The sequence below is a fragment of the Phyllobates terribilis genome, unplaced genomic scaffold (assembly GCF_046119375.1).
Source record: "Phyllobates terribilis strain yellow unplaced genomic scaffold, ASM4611937v1 Scaffold_14__1_contigs__length_39327217, whole genome shotgun sequence".
In the NCBI taxonomy this organism is placed as follows: Eukaryota; Metazoa; Chordata; class Amphibia; order Anura; family Dendrobatidae; genus Phyllobates; species Phyllobates terribilis.
This window is the reverse complement of record NW_027362774.1, coordinates 31,779,276-31,798,242: the sequence shown is the minus strand read 5'-3', so window position 1 is coordinate 31,798,242 and position 18,967 is coordinate 31,779,276. Positions and strand designations below refer to the sequence as shown.

Genomic DNA, 18,967 nt, shown 5'->3' with positions numbered 1-18,967 from the left:
GTTTAAGAGCGGTCTTCGCTGGAAACGCGTCCGGTAGCGCACCGCTCCTTGGTGCCCCCATGTTTCCCTTCTAGGATCGTTCTTCCACCGGCTGCAGTTACATTATCGCCATCTGGATATTTTGGGTTTTTTTTTAATCTAAATAAAAGACCTTTGTTTTTACCATTGGCGTCAGTGGAGCCGGATCATCGTCTTTCCTATCACCTGATACTTTGTACACAGCAGAGTATCTCTATGGATTCTAGAGGGAGAATATGATTGTTTTTTTTAGTAATTTTATAGGATAAAACAATGAAAAACACTTAAAATATTGTCATTATTAATGCGCTTTAAACCAATAATAATAAACATCACAAATCAGCAAATAATATGGACATATTTGTGTCCCTGTAATGGTAACGACCCGCAGAACACAGCGGGGTTCGGTAAATGGCGTAAAAAAATGACGTGATTGATATTTTTTTCTTTATTAAACCCATAAAAAATGTAATAAACCGGTAACACTGAGGCCGTGTTCACACTTAGCGTAAATGCTGCGTTCTTTTTGCTGCTTTTTTCTGCGGTGTTCGCACCACTCGGCGCAGTAACAATCTCCTCTGATTATTGGTGTTCGCTGCGTTTCTTTTCTGCGTTTCCCCCTTATTTGATGCGATTTTGGGGGCCGAGATGAAGCCGAGATTTTAATATTCCAGAAAAGCTTTGATTCTTCGCTTATAAATGTCCCGGTGTTTGGGTTTTTTTGCGTTTTTTTCAGAAGAAGCCGATAGAGAAAATGCTCCAAATCCGCAGAGTTCAGCGGCGTCTTCGGCCCACAGGGGGCGCCGTTCTCATGGAATCACCTCCACGCTGATTGGACCTTTACACCTTGTTCACATGTAGCGTAAATGCTGCGGATTTTCTGCTGCTTTTATTGCACAAAAATTCTGCTGTTTAACTGTCCAAGCAAAGTGGATGTGATTCCATGAGAACTGCGCCCCCTGTGGTCTGAAGACGCCGCTGAACTCTGCGGTTTTGGTGCTTTTTTTCCCTCTTTTTTTTTTGCAGCGTAAAAATATCGCAGGTAAAAAAAACTGCAGATCCTTCATTATGTGCAGAATCAAAGCTTTTCTATACTATAAAAACACATTAAAAGCACAGCTTCACATCTGCCAAATAAGGCGGAAAAAGCATAAAAAACAGCAAACACGCAATAATCAGAGAAGATTGTTATTGTGGAGTTTTTCTGCACTGTGTGAACACGGCCTTACAGACGCCGGATGTCGTATAGTGAAGCTACATAGAGATGAGAAAGTTCTGGCGGCTCCGACTGTGAATGAGGAACTGAAATAATCCACAAGATGAGGTCGCTCCGGCCCGGGGGGATCAGAAGCCGCGGGGGACACCGGGAGGTGAGAGATTCACGACCTCCTGTCCATCCGCCAGGGACCACCGACCAGAGACCCCGGAGTCCATCTGCTCATCTCTAGTCCCAGCAGACAGTCCTGGATCTGAGTCTGCGCCCTGCAGTCTGCTGAATGCCCCTTATTACCAGCGCCCCTCTGACAACTCCTCCTGCCAGGGGCGAAAAAAATGGTAAATGGACGTGGATTGGGGTGCGGTCAAAATTTCTCGTGGCATAATTTAACCCTCTTTCTGATCTTCAAAAGTTGGAAGGTATGCTAGGAGGCCTCCGAAGAGACCGTCCCCTTGCACTGGTCTCCGCCTCCCATACACCGAATGTCACACCCCTCTCTATTGTTTGCTGCCCCCCGGTGGCTTAACAGGGAATGACCTTGTCTTTCAGCGCTGGGAGTGGAGTATTGCACTGGCTCAAGCAAGGATTTGGAAAAGTAATGCCACAACCAGAGATGGCAGCTGTGACCCCAAAGAATGTGGAGGTGAGTGAGGGCAACCAAAGCGCGAGACGTGGCACCTCCCCATAGTGTGTGCGCAGTGCCACTTCTCTGTATACGTGGCTTTATCATACACTGATCAGCAGAAGTGTAATACTTTTCTGGACTTTTGACTTCCAGGCTCTTTATGTCACCATCCACTACTGCTCCCAACGTGAGACTCCCATCATTTTATAGACCATCATCGTGGTTATCTCTCATACATAAATGTGACTATTTACCATATGATTAGTTCTGCAGATTCTTCTCGTGTCACTGCATTGTTACCGTTTTGCTCCTAAAAATCTAGATGTTAATTTCTATTTCGTGAGTCCACCTGTGACGATACAGAATAAAATCTTAATAAGCCAGACGTTTCGATTTGTTAAGCTCTATTGTGTCTACATTTACTTGTAATATATGTGTATCTCTGTGGCTATAGACAGACCAGTATTTGTATAACATTGAATGTCGAATTCTATTCATTTGGAAAGAATCATGTTTACTATGCTAATGACAAATTGTACTAAAAGTCAGCTTGATGTTTACTTACAAGAGCCCTGTGATTCCAACTATGTAAATGGATTAGCTAAAACAATGATAGCTGAGCCTTGTGAGGCTGCCCTCAAAAAAAACCTTGACCTGTGGATGTGCATTTAAAAAGGAGATATGCTTCTGTAGGAGTCAGTCTTTGGGACAGAGAATCAAGGAACATCAGAAAAACTTTATAAGGAGAATGGGGGACATCCTTCAGGACAGCAGATGGATTGCATGGCATGCAAAGAGACACAGATTTGTATTCTAAATGATTCTAGTCTAAGGCTGTGTGCCCACGATGCGTTTTTTAAGCGTTTCCGCAGCGGCAAAAACGCTGCAGAAACGCTTAAAAACCGCTTGGTAGAAGGTCTGCCATGTTCCCCAATGATAATCCGCTGTCCTGTGCACATGCTGCGGAAATCCGCTGTGGATTATCATTGCGGAAAAAAACGCAACACTACCAATTGGAAGCGCTGCGTTTTCGCCGCCATTGACTTGCATTGAATCACTTGGATTACGCATCACTGCATCTGTACATGCGGATTCCATGCGTTTCAATGTGCGGATGGTACCCGGGTGTGGAGGACAGGAGACTCTCCTCAGGACCCGGGTACCGTAGAACCTGTAAAAAAGAATAAAATAAAAAATAAATATTATACTCACCTTCTGATGGCCCCCGCTGCACTTATCTTCGCTTGCCGGCAGATCGCGGTGGACTGATGGACCTGCGCTGACGTCATAGTCATGTGACGGCAGGTCCTTCAGTGTATCGCGATCTGCCGTCAGCCAGGATGGAGCGAAGCAAGACTGCGGGGGCCATCAGAAGGTAAGTATAGATTTATTTTTTATTTTTTACCATTCTTTTACGGTCACTCTATATATGCCGGTTGCCGGTTGCATGGATTTATATAGTGTGACCAAGTTGTCAAGCACTTTCCAAGTGATGCTAAAATCGCTTGTCAACCCGCATGCGGAAATGCATGTGAAGAACGCGTCACATCCGCATGTCCCTGGCAGGAAACCGCATGTACAATCCGCATGTACAATCCGCATGTACAATCCACATGTACAATCCGCATGTACAATCCGCATGTACAATCCGCATGCACAATCCGCATGCACAATGCGCATGCACAATCCGCATGCACAATGCGCATGTACAATCCGCCTGCACAATCCGCCTGCACAATCCGCATGTATAATCCGCATGTATAATCCGCATGTACAATCCGCATGTATAATCCACATGCCAGGGAGATGCAGAAAAGCTCAGGAAAAAAATCCGGAGCATTCCTGCATCGTGGGCACATAGCCTAAGGGTATCGGCCGTGACTGGAAAGATACAGATCTGCTCCATTAACCATCAGAGAGACAGATACATTTTGGGGAGTCCAGGAGAGGACGATGAAGTCACCTGGCCCCATGGATGTGTTGTTTGGGGTTGCCAGGAGGGACCCACCGTTCGCCTGGCCCCATGGAAACTCTCGGAGAGGCCAGGGTGGGACCCTCGGGTCTCCTGACCTTTTACCTCGATGGACTGCTAGCTTCCTAATGTTGCCGCTACCTTCTCTTTGTGGGGTCCGCCAGAAGCGGGGGGCCACTGGTTGAGGTAGTCGGACCTGGAAGTCTCCAAAGTCGCAGCTGTTCTATCCCAGGCAGGTGGAGGAGGAAGGGTGAGACTCTGTAATTTTGCACCATCTTGGGTATTTGCTGGGACTGTTCTATGTGTTTATTGTCCGCTTTGTGGGTCAGTAAAGTGTTGCCGCACTGTTTACCCGCACCCTGTGTTGTCTGAGTAGCGTTACCCCCACGGAAGACCCCGGGTCCTCACAGCACCTTTGGCTTTCACCGCTGCCTGAGTCCTTCTCGGCAAACTCTCGATCAGATTCAAGCATGTCTCAACCGAAATCTGATCCCAGGTCTTTTCTACACGTTCCCACTGTTGGTGCAGACGGTTTGCCTCACTTGGGTCTGTATACAGATCATTCTTCACTTCTTCCCACAAGTGTTGGATTGGGGTGAGGTCTGGGGACAATCCAGCACCTCGTGTCATTGAACCATTTCTTCCCCAATCTCGGCGTATGCTTCGGGCCGCTGTCCTGCGGGAACACTATGTCGTCCTTTTCATTCCCATAGTACTCGAGTGTATGAAGTAACTCGTCTTGTAGGATCCTCACATATAGCTCAGCATTGGGACCACCATCGATCCTGGTCAAGTATCCAACGCCTTTGGCTGTGAAACAACCCCATATCATCAGACTTCCTTCACCGACAGTTCCTTCACTTTATCGATCCGTTAGCCCCTTTTTCCCTTGTTTCTTGCAGACCCATTTGCCCCATCAGAGCCGTCTATTGACTTTCGTCTAGTTACTCCAAATCCCCCGTTTCCAATCTTCTACTGTCCATTTTTTGTACTTTTCTGCAAACTCGAGCCGACACTTCTCATGACAATATTGAAGTTGAGGCTTCTTCGCCCTTTTTCGGGCCACCATTCCAGACTTGTGTAACGTGCGTCGCACGGCGCTTGCATGGACGTCTGTGAACTTGCTGTTACGAAGCATATGAGCGGCCTACACTGCCGTGCTTGTTGCTCCAGAACTGATAGACCTTGTGATGAGCCGACTTGTTGACTCCGGTATTTTGCCAGGACGTCCACCTCTTGGCTTGTGAATGGACGGACTTCATTCCATATTCTTCCAGCTGTCGTGGCGTTCACATGATGCAGTTTGGCAATGTTCTTGGCTGAGAGACCGCCATCGATGAGCTGGATGATGCTGCTTCTCTTTTCTTGGGAATCTTAATGGCGGCTCCTGGATAAGAACCAGTGAGCTTTCACTTGGGAATCAACCTAATAACACACTGAGCTGTTATGTGACAACAGGTTGTAGTTTGGAGTATACAGGAACCACCAAGAGCAAAACAGTAACAATGCAGTGACCTGACGAGAATCTGCAGAACTAATCATATGGGGAATAGTCACATTTATGTATGAGAGATAACCACGATGATGGTCTATAAAATGATGGGAGTCTCACGTTGGGAGCAGTAGTGGATGGTGACATAAAGAGCCTGGAAGTCAAAAGTTCAGAACATTGTTACCCTTTTACTCGTCACTGTATATATTATTGAGAGAGACAGAAGGGATATCGGAGAATAGTCCAGGGCTTGTGGAGGCCGTGTCATTGGACGCAGCCTCCATCCCTCTCCTCGGTCACATCGCCAGGATGTTCTGGGTCCTTGTCTTGTGACAGAGATGATGTGATGGCGGTGGCAGCAGATGGGGGGCCTGTGATAAATCACCACCAGCAGAGCTCCCACTATCACACCGTCCCTCCGTGCTTCATGCACCCCCCCCCACCATCACACCGCCCCTCTGTGCTTCACGCACTCCCCGCTCCTCTGTGCTTCACGCACTCCTCACCATCACACCACCCCTCCCTGCTTAATGCACTCCCCACCATCACACCGCCCCTCTGTGCTTCACGCACTTTCCACCATCACACCGCCCCTCCCTGCTTAATGCACTCCCCACCATCACACCGCCCCTCCGTGCTTCATGCACCCCCCCCACCATCACACTGCCCCTCTGTGCTTCACACACTCCCCGCTCCTCTGTGCTTCATGCACTCCTCACCATCACACCGCTCCTCTGTGCTTCACGCACTCCCCACCATCACACCGCCCCTCCGTGCTTCATGCACCCCCCCCACCATCACACCGCTCCTCTGTGCTTCACGCACTCCCCACCATCACACCGCTCCTCTGTGCTTCACGCACTTTCCACCATCACACCGTCCCTCCGTGCTTCATGCACCCCCCCACCATCACACTGCCCCTCTGTGCTTCACACACTCCCCGCTCCTCTGTGCTTCACGCACTCCTCACCATCACACCGCTCCTCTGTGCTTCACGCACTCCTCACCATCACACCGCCCCTCTGTGTTTCACGCACTTTCCACCATCACACTGCCCCTCCCTGCTTAATGCACTCCCCACCATCACACCGCTCCTCTGTGCTTCACGCACTTTCCACCATCACACCGCCCCTCCGTGCTTAATGCAGCCCCCCACCATCACACTGCCCCTCCGTGCTTCACGCACTTTCCACCATCACACCGCCCCTCCGTGCTTCATGCACCCCCCCACCATCACACTGCCCCTCCATGCTTCACGCACTTTCCACCATCACACCGCTCCTCTGTGCTTCATGCAGCCCCCACCATCACACCACCCCTCTGTGCTTCACGCGCTTTCCACCATCACACCGCCCCTCCGTGCTTAATGCACTCCCCACCATCACACTGCTCCTCTGTGCTTCACGCACTTTCCACCATCACACCGCTCCTCTGTGCTTAATGCACTCCCCACCATCACACCGCCCCTCCATGCTTAATGCACTCCCCACCATCACACCGCTCCTCTGTGCTTCACGCACTTTCCACCATCACACCGCCCCTCCGTGCTTCATGCACCCCCCCACCATCACACCGCTCCTCTGTGCTTCACGCACTCCCCACCATCACACCGCTCCTCTGTGCTTCACGCACTTTCCACCATCACACCGCTCCTCTGTGCTTCACGCACTCCCCACCATCACACCGCCCCTCTGTGCTTCACGCACTTTCCACCATCACACCGCCCCTCCGTGCTTCATGCACCCCCCCACCATCACACCGCTCCTCTGTGCTTCACGCACTTTCCACCATCACACCGCCCCTCCGTGCTTCATGCACCCCCCCACCATCACACCGCTCCTCTGTGCTTCACGCACTTTCCACCATCACATCGCTCCTCTGTGCTTCACGCACTTTCCACCATCACATCGCTCCTCTGTGCTTCACGCACTTTCCACCATCACACCACCCCTCTGTGCTTCACGCACTCTCCACCATCACACCGCTCCTCTGTGCTTCACGCACTCTCCACCATCACACCGCCCTTCTGTGCTTCACGCACTCTCCACCATCACACCGCCCCTCCGTGCTTAATGCACCCCCCACCATCACACCGCCCCTCTGTGCTTCACGCACCCCCCACCATCACACCGCCCCTCTGTGCTTCACGCACTCCTCACCATCACACCGCCCCTCTGTGCTTCACGCACTCCCCACCATCACACCGCTCCTCTGTGCTTCACGCACTTTCCACCATCACACCGCCCCTCCGTGCTTAATGCACCCCCCACCATCACACCGCCCCTCTGTGCTTCACGCACTTTCCACCATCACACCGCCCCTCCGTGCTTCATGCATCCCCCCACCATCACACCGCTCCTCTGTGCTTCACGCACTTTCCACCATCACACCGCCCCTCCGTGCTTCATGCACCCCCCCACCATCACACCGCTCCTCTGTGCTTCACGCACTCCCGGACCATCACACCGCTCCTCTGTGCTTCACGCACTTTCCACCATCACAACGCTCCTCTGTGCTTCACGCACTCCCCACCATCACACCACCCCTCTGTGCTTCACGCACTCTCCACCATCACACCGCTCCTCTGTGCTTCACGCACTCTCCACCATCACACCGCCCTTCTGTGCTTCACGCACTCTCCACCATCACACCGCCCCTCCGTGCTTAATGCACCCCCCACCATCACACCGCCCCTCTGTGCTTCACGCACCCCCCACCATCACACCGCCCCTCTGTGCTTCACGCACTCCTCACCATCACACCGCCCCTCTGTGCTTCACGCACTTTCCACCATCACACCGCTCCTCTGTGCTTCACGCACTTTCCACCATCACACCGCTCCTCTGTGCTTCACGCACTCCCCACCATCACACCGCTCCTCTGTGCTTCACGCACTTTCCACCATCACACCGCTCCTCTGTGCTTCACGCACTTTCCACCATCACACCGCCCCTCTGTGCTTCACTCACTTTCCACCATCACACCGCCCCTCTGTGCTTCATGCACCCCCCCACCATCACTCCGCTCCTCTGTGCTTCACGCGCTTTCCACCATCACACCGCCCCTCCGTACTTAATGCACTCCCCACCATCACACTGCTCCTCTGTGCTTCACGCACTTTCCACCATCACACCGCCCCTCCATGCTTAATGTACTTCCCACAATCACACCGCTCCTCTGTGCTTCACGCACTTTCCACCATCACACCGCTCCTCCATGCTTAATGTACTTCCCACAATCACACCGCTCCTCTGTGCTTCACGCACTTTCCACCATCACACCGCTCCTCTTTGCTTCACGCACTCCCCACCATCACACCGCCCCTCTGTGCTTCACGCACTTTCCACCATCACACCGCTCCTCTGTGCTTCACGCACTTTCCACCATCACACCGCTCCTCTGTGCTTCACGCACTCTCCACCATCACACCGCCCCTCCCAGCTTAATGCACTCTCCACCATCACACTGCCCCTCTGTGCTTCACGCACCCCCCACCATCACACCTCCCCTTGTGCTTCATGCACCCCCAACCATCACCCCGCCCCTCATGTTTCACACACCCCCCACCATCACACCGCTCCTCTTTGCTTCATGCACCCACCACAATCACACTGCTCCTCCGTGCTTCATGCACCCCCTACCATCACACCGCCCCTCCGTGCTTCATGCACCCCCTACCATCACACCGCCCCTCTGTGCTTCATGCACCCCCAACCATCACACCGCCCCTCATGTTTCACACACCCCACGCCATCACACCGCTCCTCTTTGCTTCATACACCCACCGCCATCACACTGCCCCTCTGTGCTTTATGCACCCCCCACCATCACACCGCCCCTCCGTGCTTCATGCACCCCCTACCATCACACCGCCCCTCTGTGCTTCATGCACCCCCCACTATCACACCGCCCCTTTGTGCTTCATGCACCCTCAACCATCACACCACCCCTCATGTTTCACACCCCCCCACCATCACACCGCTCCTCTGTGCTTCATGCACCCACCACCATCACACTGCCCCTCTGTTCTTCATGCACCCCCCCACCATCACACCGCCCCTGCGTGCTTCATGCACCCCCCCACCATCACACCGCCCCTCCGTGCTTCATGCACCCCCCACCATCACACCGCCCCTCCGTGCTTAATGCACTCTCCACCATCACACCGCCCCTCTGTGATTCATGCACCCCCTACCATCACACTGCCTCTCTGTGCTTCATGCACCCCCCCACTATCACACCGCCCCTCCGTGCTTCATGTACCCACCACCATCACACTGCCCCTCTGTGCTTCACAGACCGCCTACCATCACACCTCCCCTTATGTTTCACACACTCCCCCCACCATCACACCGCCCAACCATGCTTTACACACCCCCCCCACCATTGCACCACACGGCCATACTTCACACGAGCTCCGCACAAGTAGAAACCTTCCGCTCTCCTCTTCTGCGTCTCACAGACGTGGCGATTGCCACCAAAAATCTCACATTCTGACTCCTCAGAGCGCAGTACATTTCCACTGATCTCATGTCCGGTCCTAGTGTTATTCTGTCCTCTGCTGCTTGATGTCCGGGCATAGTTTATGAGCCGTAATCTGAGCCGCTGTCAGTTTGCCGTTTCTGAGGCTGGCAATTCTGATGAACTTATCCTTTGCAGCAGAGGTCATTCTTCATCTTTCTTTCTTGGAATGGTGTGAAGACCCGGGGTCTTCCGTGGGTGTAATACTACCCAGACAGCACAGGGTGATGGTAAACCGTGTGGCAATACTTTATTGAACCACCAGCAATTAATAACAGAACAGTCCCAGCAAATACACAAGATGGGGCAAGATGGGGCAAATTACACAGTCTCACCCATCTGCTGATCCGCCGGGAACAGATCAGCTGCGACTTTGGGGCTTTCAGGGCCAACTACCTCAACCAGTGGCCCCCCATTTTTTGCAGGCTCCCACAGAGAGGAGGTAGCGGCAAGATTAGGAAGCTTGGAAGGTGCAGGGCTCAGGTCTCATTGTTTGAGCATTTAATCAATTTGCATAGTTGGTATCCCCCTGCTCTTGTAAATGAACAACTAGCTGGCAATTAGCATAGTAACAAACATCATTGTTCCCAAACACTGAGTCACTGTCCTTCTTGACCAGCCAAAGAAACACATACACTATTATCTTTGTGTTGACTTTTGAATGTATTTTTCTTGGCTTAACAAATCTAGACGTCTGGCTAATTAAGATTAGACGCTGTGTCGTCACAGATGATCCTAATTAGAGTCAGTTTCATCATAGCAATTAATGGTTTTCGTGGCCGCACTTGAGGATACCTTCAAGTTGACCTTCATGTCTTAGAGTAATGATGGACTGGGGTGCCTCTTAATTGAGTGTTTCTTGCCATATACCGGCTCAGGACAGTTATGGACTTGTCTCAGTGCTGTATGGAGCTGTGCACCATCATTGCCCCTGCTGGGTGCAGACTCATTTTGGAGGTTAGGGATCCCACATGTGATCTCTGGATCATGCAGATCCGTCCATTGGAGCCACTCCAGGTGAGAGGAGCCGAGGGCGAGCACAACAGGGGCTGCAGGGGGAATCTGAGGGGGCACAGGGGGAATCTGAGGGGGCACAGGGGGAATCTGAGGGGGCACAGTTTGCTCCGGGTCACATCTGTTTTTGTACTCCTTGTTATTCGTGGTTTTGCTGCCCTCTGGCTGAATCTACAATGTGCACAATCCACTAAGAACAAGGAAAACCATTGCATGAATAGGGGTGTCCAAACTTTTTACTGGTAATGTGTATATAGTAAGAAGTTGTAGTGTGTCCCGCTAATGCCCAAACAGGATGGACATGTACATGGGACGTTTTAAATAGTTAAGATATTTTTTCATGTGAACAGGTGGAGAAGCCTAAAGAGGAGGAGGCGCCTCGTGAAGGTGAGGGTCCGCACACACAGGTCAGTCTCCTTGCTGGGAAGGGTTTGCACTCAGGATCTGTCTTTTGCTTGCAGTGAACCGGAAGGACTCTAGTCGCAGGTGAGTGACCCGGCCCCATGTGACTGGTGGCCCCCGAGTCTGATCACGTGTGACCTGACGCTTCTCTCCCTTCTTCTTCCATGTGCGGGATGCAGTTCTGACAGCACCAGGTATTCACCCCACACGTTTATCACACCTGCCTCCCCCATGATTTATGTGTGATTGGATGATGATTCCTCACATCCCTGGTGACTGATCCCATCAATCCCCACACATAGGAGCCTCCACTATTGACATATCATGGGAATTTAGGGTGATTACCTCTGCATCACCATGTGTGGTGAGGTCACAAGTTGTGCGGATGTCGTTGGGTGAGGTCACGAGGTGTGTTGAGGTCATTGGGTGAGGTCATTGGGTGAGGTCACGAGGTGTGTTGAGGTCATTGGGTGAGGTCACGAGGTGTGTTGAGCTCATTGGGTGAGGTCACGAGGTGTGTTGAGCTCATTGGGTGAGGTCACGAGGTGTGTTGAGCTCGTTGGGTGAGGTCACGAGGTGTGTTGAGCTCATTGGGTGAGGTCACGAGGTGTGTTGAGCTCGTTGGGTGAGGTCACGAGGTGTGTTGAGCTCATTGGGTGAGGTCACGAGGTGTGTTGAGCTCATTGAGTGAGGTCACGAGTTGTGTTGAGCTCATTGGGTGAGGTCACGAGGTGTGTTGAGCTCGTTGGGGAGGTCACGAGGTGTGTTGAGCTCATTGGGTGAGGTCACAAGGTGTGTTGAGCTCATTGGGTGAGGTCACGAGGTGTGTTGAGCTCATTGGGTGAGGTCACGAGGTGTGTTGAGGTCATTGGGTGAGGTCACGAGGTGTGTTGAGGTCATTGGGTGAGGTCACCAGGTGTGTTGAGGTCATTGGGTGAGGTCACGAGGTGTGTTGAGCTCATTGGGTGAGGTGACGAGGTGTGTTGAGCTCGTTGGGTGAGGTCACGAGGTGTGTTGAGCTCATTGGGTGAGGTCACGAGGTGTGTTGAGCTCATTGGGTGAGGTCACGAGGTGTGTTGAGCTCATTGGGTGAGGTCACGAGGTGTGTTGAGCTCATTGGGTGAGGTGACGAGGTGTGTTGAGCTCATTGAGTGAGGTCACGAGGTGTGTTGAGCTCATTGGGTGAGGTCACGAGGTGTGTTGAGCTCATTGGGTGAGGTTACGAGGTGTGTTGAGGTCATTGGGTGAGGTCACCAGGTGTGTTGAGGTCATTGGGTGAGGTCACCAGGTGTGTTGAGGTCATTGGGTGAGGTCACAAGGTGTGTTGAGGTCATTGGGTGAGGTCACAAGGTGTGCTGATGCCATTGAGTGAGGTCAAGCGGTGTGCTAACGTCGTTGGGTGAGGTCACCAGGTGCTGATGTCACATTTCCTTGCAGGGTCCTGAGCTGGATCAGTCAGGGGCTGGAGAAGGTTATTCCACAGCCAGTAATTACTGCAAAGCAGGTAACATCAGCCAGCACAGGGTGAGCAGCCAGCAGTCTGGGGGCCAGAGGGTTAACTCCTGGGATCCAAAGCAAAGTCTGTACCAGCCCCATTCCTTCCCAGCATATGTCTCTTATAAGAGGGGTGTCTTCTCCTCGGCCTCCCCTCAGACACCAAGTCCCAGTGTCTCTTCTCCATGCCATGGATGCCGCACTGCGCCCATCACTGGAGACGTTGCCCGTTCCGCCTCTCCGCCTCTGTCCCTGCCCCCCCCCCCGCAGTGCGATGCCCCCCGCAGTGCACCTGTAGACGCGCGTGCAGACTGTGCACGATGTCCAGTACATTACATGACGGTAATGAATGTTTCCTCTCTCACAGGACTCTCACAACATTACACTGTGTCAGGCGGAAGGAAGTAAGTGCCCCCCGCTGTGTCCATGTTTCTTCTGTTCTATCGTGTTTGCTCTTTATACTTGTGGTGAAACACTTTTATACAGACTTATCAGCCGGCAGATGTGCCCGTGTTATAGCGGCGGTGGTTATATACAGGCAGGTGTGCCCGTGTTATAGCGGCAGTGGTTATATACAGGCAGGTGTGCCCATGTTATAGCAGCGGTGGTTATATACAGGCAGGTGTGCCCGTGTTATAGCAGCGGTGGTTATGTGGCGGCAGATGTGCCCGTGTTATAGCGGCGGTGGTTACGTGCCGGCAGATGTGCCCGTGTTATAGCGGAGGTGGTTATATACAGGCAGGTGTGCCCATGTTATAGCAGCGGTGGTTACGTGACGGCAGATGTGCCCGTGTTATAGCGGCGGTGGTTATATACAGGCAGGTGTGCCCATGTTATAGCAGCGGTGGTTACATGCCGGCAGATGTGCCCGTGTAATAGCAGCGGTGGTTACGTAGCGGCAGATGTGCCCGTGTAATAGCAGCGGTGGTTACGTAGCGGCAGATGTGCCCGTGTGATAGCAGCGGTGGTTACGTGGCGGCAGATGTACCTGTGTTATAGCAGCAGTGGTTACGTGCCGGCAGATGTGCCCGTGTTATAGCGGAGGTGGTTATATACAGGCAGGTGTGCCCATGTTATAGCAGCGGTGGTTACGTGGCGGCAGAATGTGCCCGTGTGATAGCAGCGGTGGTTACGTGGCGGCAGATGTGCCCATGTTATAGAAGCGGTGGTTACGTGCCGGCAGATGTGCCCATGTTATAGCAGCGGTAGTTACGTGACGGCAGGTGTGCCCGTGTTATAGCGGCTGTGGTTATATACAGGCAGGTGTGCCCGTGTTATAGCAGCGGTAGTTACGTGCCGGCAGATGTGCCCATGTTATAGCAGCGGTGGTTACGTGGCGGCAGGTGTGCCTATGTTATAGCAGCGGTGGTTACGTGTCGGCAGGTGTGCCCGTGTTATAGCGGCGGTGGTTATATACAGGCAGGTGTGCCCGTGTTATAGCGGCAGTGGTTATATACAGGCAGGTGTGCCCATGTTATAGCAGCGGTGGTTATATACAGGCAGGTGTGCCCGTGTTATAGCAGTGGTGGTTACGTGGCGGCAGATGTGCCCGTGTTATAGCAGCGGTGGTTACGTGGCGGCAGATGTGCCTGTGTTATAGCAGCGGTGGTTACGTGCTGGCAGATGTGCCCGTGTTATAGCAGCGGTGGTTATATACAGGCAGGTGTGCCCATGTTATAGCAGCGGTGGTTACGTGTCGGCAGGTGTGCCCGTGTTATAGCGGCGGTAGTTACATGCCGGCAGATGTGCCCATGTTATAGCAGCAGTGGTTACGTGGCGGCAGGTGTGCCTGTGCTATAGCAGCGGTGGTTACGTGTCGGCAGGTGTGCCCGTGTTATAGCGGCGGTGGTTATATACAGGCAGGTGTGCCTGTGTTATAGCGGCAGTGGTTATATACAGGCAGGTGTGCCCGTGTTATAGCAGCGGTGGTTATATACAGGCAGGTGTGCCCGTGTTATAGCAGCGGTGGTTATATACAGGCAGGTGTGCCCGTGTTATAGCGGCAGTGGTTATATACAGGCAGGTGTGCCCGTGTTATAGCAGCAGTGGTTATATACAGGCAGGTGTGCCCGTGTTATAGCAGCGGTGGTTACGTTCTGGCAGATGTGCCTGTGTTATAGCAGCGGTGGTTACATGCCGGAAAGTGTGTCCATGTTATAGCAGCGGTGGTTATATACAGGCAGGTGTGCCCGTGTTATAGCGTCAGTGGTTACGTGCCGGAAGGTGTGTCCGTGTTATAGCAGCGGTGGTTATATACAGGCAGGTGTGCCCGTGTTATAGCGGCAGTGGTTATATACAGGCAGATGTGCCCGTGTTATAGCGTCAGTGGTTACGTGCCGGAAGGTGTGTCCGTGTTATAGCAGCGGTGGTTATATACAGGCAGGTGTGCCCGTGTTATAGCGGCGGTGGTTACGTGCCGGCAGGTGTGTCCGTGTTATAGCAGCAGTGGTTATATACAGGCAGGTGTGCCCGTGTTATAGCAGCGGTGGTTACGTTCTGGCAGATGTGCCCGTGTTATAGCAGCGGTGGTTACGTGCCGGAAGGTGTGCCCGTGTTATAGCAGCGGTGGTTATATACAGGCAGGTGTGCCCGTGTTATAGCGGCGGTGGTTACGTCTGTATTTGTTCTTCCACGTCTCACTGGAGAGGGGTGTTCTTTCTTTCTCTGTGGATGGACGGCCGTATTCATGGGGTGTGATGCGGAGGGTCTCGCCCGCTCGTGGCCGGGACGCGTCTCTCGTGGCAGCACAATCTCTGTTAATCGTTTTCTCTTCTCCTTTGTTTCAGGGGGGAGTGGGGTTTAATTACCCCTGAAACAAATGGAAAACAGAAGACGAAGGAGCCGCGTCCCATCCCCGACCCCCCGTCTCTGCCTTCAGCTGTAGTCTGTTGTATGTAGTATGTCGCACCGGCATCACCAATGTGCACTGCACCGCAGACCTGACACCACTGTTACCTCTGATCAAATTATATGTACCCCCTCCTAGTCATGACTGTGTCCCTAATAATCACAACTGCACCCCTTCTTAGTCGGGCCTGCGCCCTCCACCCCCCCCTTCCTAGTCGGGTCTGTGCCCCTTCCCCCCCCTTCCTAGTCAGGCCTGCGCCCCTCCCCCCCCTTCCTAGTCAGGCCTGCGCCCCTCCCCCCCCCTTCCTAGTCGGGCCTGCGCCCCTTCCTAGTCGGGCCTGCTGCCCCCCCCTTCCTAGTCAGGCCTGCGCCCCTTCCCCCCCTTCCTAGTCGGGCCTTCGCCCCTTCCCCCCCTCCCTAGTCTTGCCTGCGCCCCCCCCCCCTTCCTAGTCGGGCCTGCGCCCCTCCCCCCTTCCTAGTCGGGCCTGTTGCCTCCCCCCCCCTTCCTAGTCAGGCCTGCGCCCCTTCCCCTCCCTTCCTAGTCGGGCCTGCGCCCCTCCCCCCCCTTCCTAGTCAGACCTGCGCCCCTTCCTAGTCGGGCCTGCGCCCCTTCTCCCCCTTCCTAGTCGGGTCTGCGCCCCTCCCCCCCCCTTCCTAGTCGGACCTGCACCCCTCTCCCCCCTCCTTCCTAGTCGGACCTGCGCCCCTTCCTAGTTGGGCCTGCGGCCTTCCCCCCCCCTTCCTAGTCAGGCCTATGCCCCTTCCCCCCCTTCCTAGTCAGGCCTATGCCCCTTCCCCCCCTTCCTAGTCGGGCCTGCGCCCCTCCCCCCCTTCCTAGTCGGGCCTGCGCCCCCCCCCTTCCTAGTCGGGCCTGCGCCCCTTTCCCCCCCTTCCTAGTCGGGCCTGCGCCCCTTCCTCCCCTTCCTAGTCGGGCCGGCGCCCCTCCCCCCCTTCCTAGTCGGGCCTGCGCCCCTCCCCCCCCCTTCCTAGTCGGGCCTGCGCCTCTTCCTCCCCTTCCTAGTTGGGCCTGCGCCCCTCCCCCCCATCCTAGTCGGACCTGCGCCCCCTCCTAGTCGGGCCTGCGCCCCTCCACCCCCCCCTTCCTAGTCGGGCCTGCGCCCCTTCCCCCCCTTCCTAGTCGGGCCTGCGCCCCTTCCCCTCCCTTACTAGTCGGGCCTGCGCCCCTCTCCCCCCCCCTTCCTAGTCGGACCTGCGCCCCTTCCTAGTCGGGCCTGCGCCCCTTCCCCCCCCCTTCCTAGTCGGGCATGCGCCCCGCCCCCCCCCCCTTCCTAGTCAGACCTGCGCCCCTTCCTAGTCGGGCCTGCGCCCCCCCCCTTCCTAGTCGGGCCTGCGCCCCCCCCCTTCCTAGTCGGGCCTGCGCCCCTCTCCCCCCTCCTTCCTAGTCGGACCTGCGCCCCTTCCTAGTTGGGCCTGCGCCCCTCCCCCCCCCTTCCTAGTCGGGCCTGCGCCCCTTCCTAGTCGGGCCTGCGGCCTCCCCCCGCCCTCCTAGTCAGGCCTATGCCCCCTCCCCCCCTTCCTAGTCGGGCCTGCGCCCCCCCCCCCTTCCTAGTTGGGCCTGCGCCCCTTCCCCCCCTTCCTAGTCGGGCCTGCGCTCCTCCCCCCCTTCCTAGTCGGGCCTGCGCCCCTTCCTCCCCTTCCTAGTCGGGCCTGCGCCCCTTCCTCCCCTTCCTAGTCGGGCCTGCGCCCCCCCCCCTCTTCCTAGTCGGGCCTGCGCCCCTACCTCCCCTTCCTAGTCGGGCCTGCGCCCCTTCCTCCCCTTCCTAGTCGGGCCTGCGCCCCTCCCCCCCCTTCCTAGTCGGGCCTGCGCCCCTTCCCCCCCTTCCTAGTCGGGCCTGCGCCCCTTCCCCCCCTTCCTAGTCGGGCCTGCGCCCCTTCCCCCCCTTCCTAGTCGGGCCTGCGCCCCTTCCTCCCCTTCCTAGTCGGGCCTGTGCCCCTTCCCCCCCCCCTTCCTAGTTGGGCCTGCGCCCCTTCCCCCCCCCCCTTCCTAGTTGGGCCTGCGCCCCTTCCCCCCCCCCCTTCCTAGTCGGGCCTGCGCCCCTCCCCCCCCCTTCCTAGTCGGGCCTGCGCCCCTTCCCCCTCCTTCCTAGTCGGGCCTGCGCCCCTCCCCCCCCTTCCTAGTTGGGCCTGCGCCCCTCCCCCCCCTTCCTAGTTGGGCCTGCGCCCCTTCCCCCCCCCTTCCTAGTCGGGCCTGCGCCCCTTCCTCCCCCCTTCCTAGTCGGGCCTGCGCCCCTTCCTCCCCTTCCTAGTCGGGCCTGCGCCCCTTCCCCCCCCCCCCCCTTCCTAGTCGGGCCTGCGCCCCTTCCCCACCATCCCAGCCATGAATCTGTCATAGAGGACACATGTGAGTTGAGAATTTGCAGTTTTTCACTTTGGTGATTTCGGAATAAAGGTTTGCGCTGTTCTTGTGGCGTCCTTCCGTCTCCTCCGGCAGAGGCTGCACTGCGGGCCGGTACCAGCCTAGTATTATATGGTGCACATGGAGGGGGTCCACACTTTGCCTCTGTTCCAATGTGACGTTTCGCTCCTCATTTGCCCCATGGGCGGGGGTCCCGGAGTCAGGACCTGTACTGTGCACATATCCTCGCACACTTCTGTATTTTGAGGTCCTACCACAGGTCAGGTGTTCTTACCCCACCAGTCAGTGATGGGCGCACCCTGACGGTACCACCATGGTTAGCCCCCTGTATCCGTACACAAAATATAGTAATGGCTGCTGAGAAAGCCTCAGCCCCGCAACTGGCCACCATTTATCTTTATAGGATTCTTTACATCGCATCTATCTCTGCATAGATGGTGCCATCAGTGCCCTAGAGGGGTCTCGCAGCCCACCACCAGGGGCTCTGCCCTCCGACAGCTCACCGTACCAGTCCACCATTGCTGGTTATCCACCATTACTGGTCATCCTCCATTACATGTTGTTAAAGGATGACACCAGAGAGACCACACCGATCCCACAGCTGCCACCAATTATCAAAGATCACAGCCAGGAGGTCTCGCTACCCACCATGCTGTTATCTTTTTGTCACGAACAGGTCTCTGCTGCCCCCTATCATCCAGACGATTATGCGAATAACGGAGGAGGCCGCAGGGTGTTTCCACTAAGAGGCCGGTTATTGGGAAACTAACAGTGAGTGTATGGTATATACACCTCCGCCTCCAACACATGGAATGTATATAAACCCCCGCCAACTCCACGATATCCCAAGAACTACTCACTGCCACCACCAGTCGTTATACAGGCTGAATGGAGGCCAGGTTCTGGTAGCGTATATGGCTTCGGGGTGTGGTTTACAGAACAAAAGAAACAGAACTATTACATTTTATATTTAATCCAGAATGATACGC

At 54.9% G+C, this 18,967-nt stretch overlaps 1 protein-coding gene across 1 annotated transcript in view; it reads left to right on the top strand.

The window, feature by feature from the left end:
• CNGB1 (cyclic nucleotide gated channel subunit beta 1) overlaps nt 1–18,967 on the top strand; it is a 226,273-nt gene that overhangs the window by 31,397 nt on the left and 175,909 nt on the right. Inside the window, exons 11-16 of the mRNA XM_073659858.1 lie at nt 1,784–1,877; nt 11,209–11,245; nt 11,320–11,344; nt 11,440–11,454; nt 12,698–12,764; nt 13,122–13,158. Coding sequence (XP_073515959.1) covers nt 1,784–1,877; nt 11,209–11,245; nt 11,320–11,344; nt 11,440–11,454; nt 12,698–12,764; nt 13,122–13,158 — 275 coding nt within the window. The remainder of the gene's footprint in view (nt 1–1,783; nt 1,878–11,208; nt 11,246–11,319; nt 11,345–11,439; nt 11,455–12,697; nt 12,765–13,121; nt 13,159–18,967) is intronic.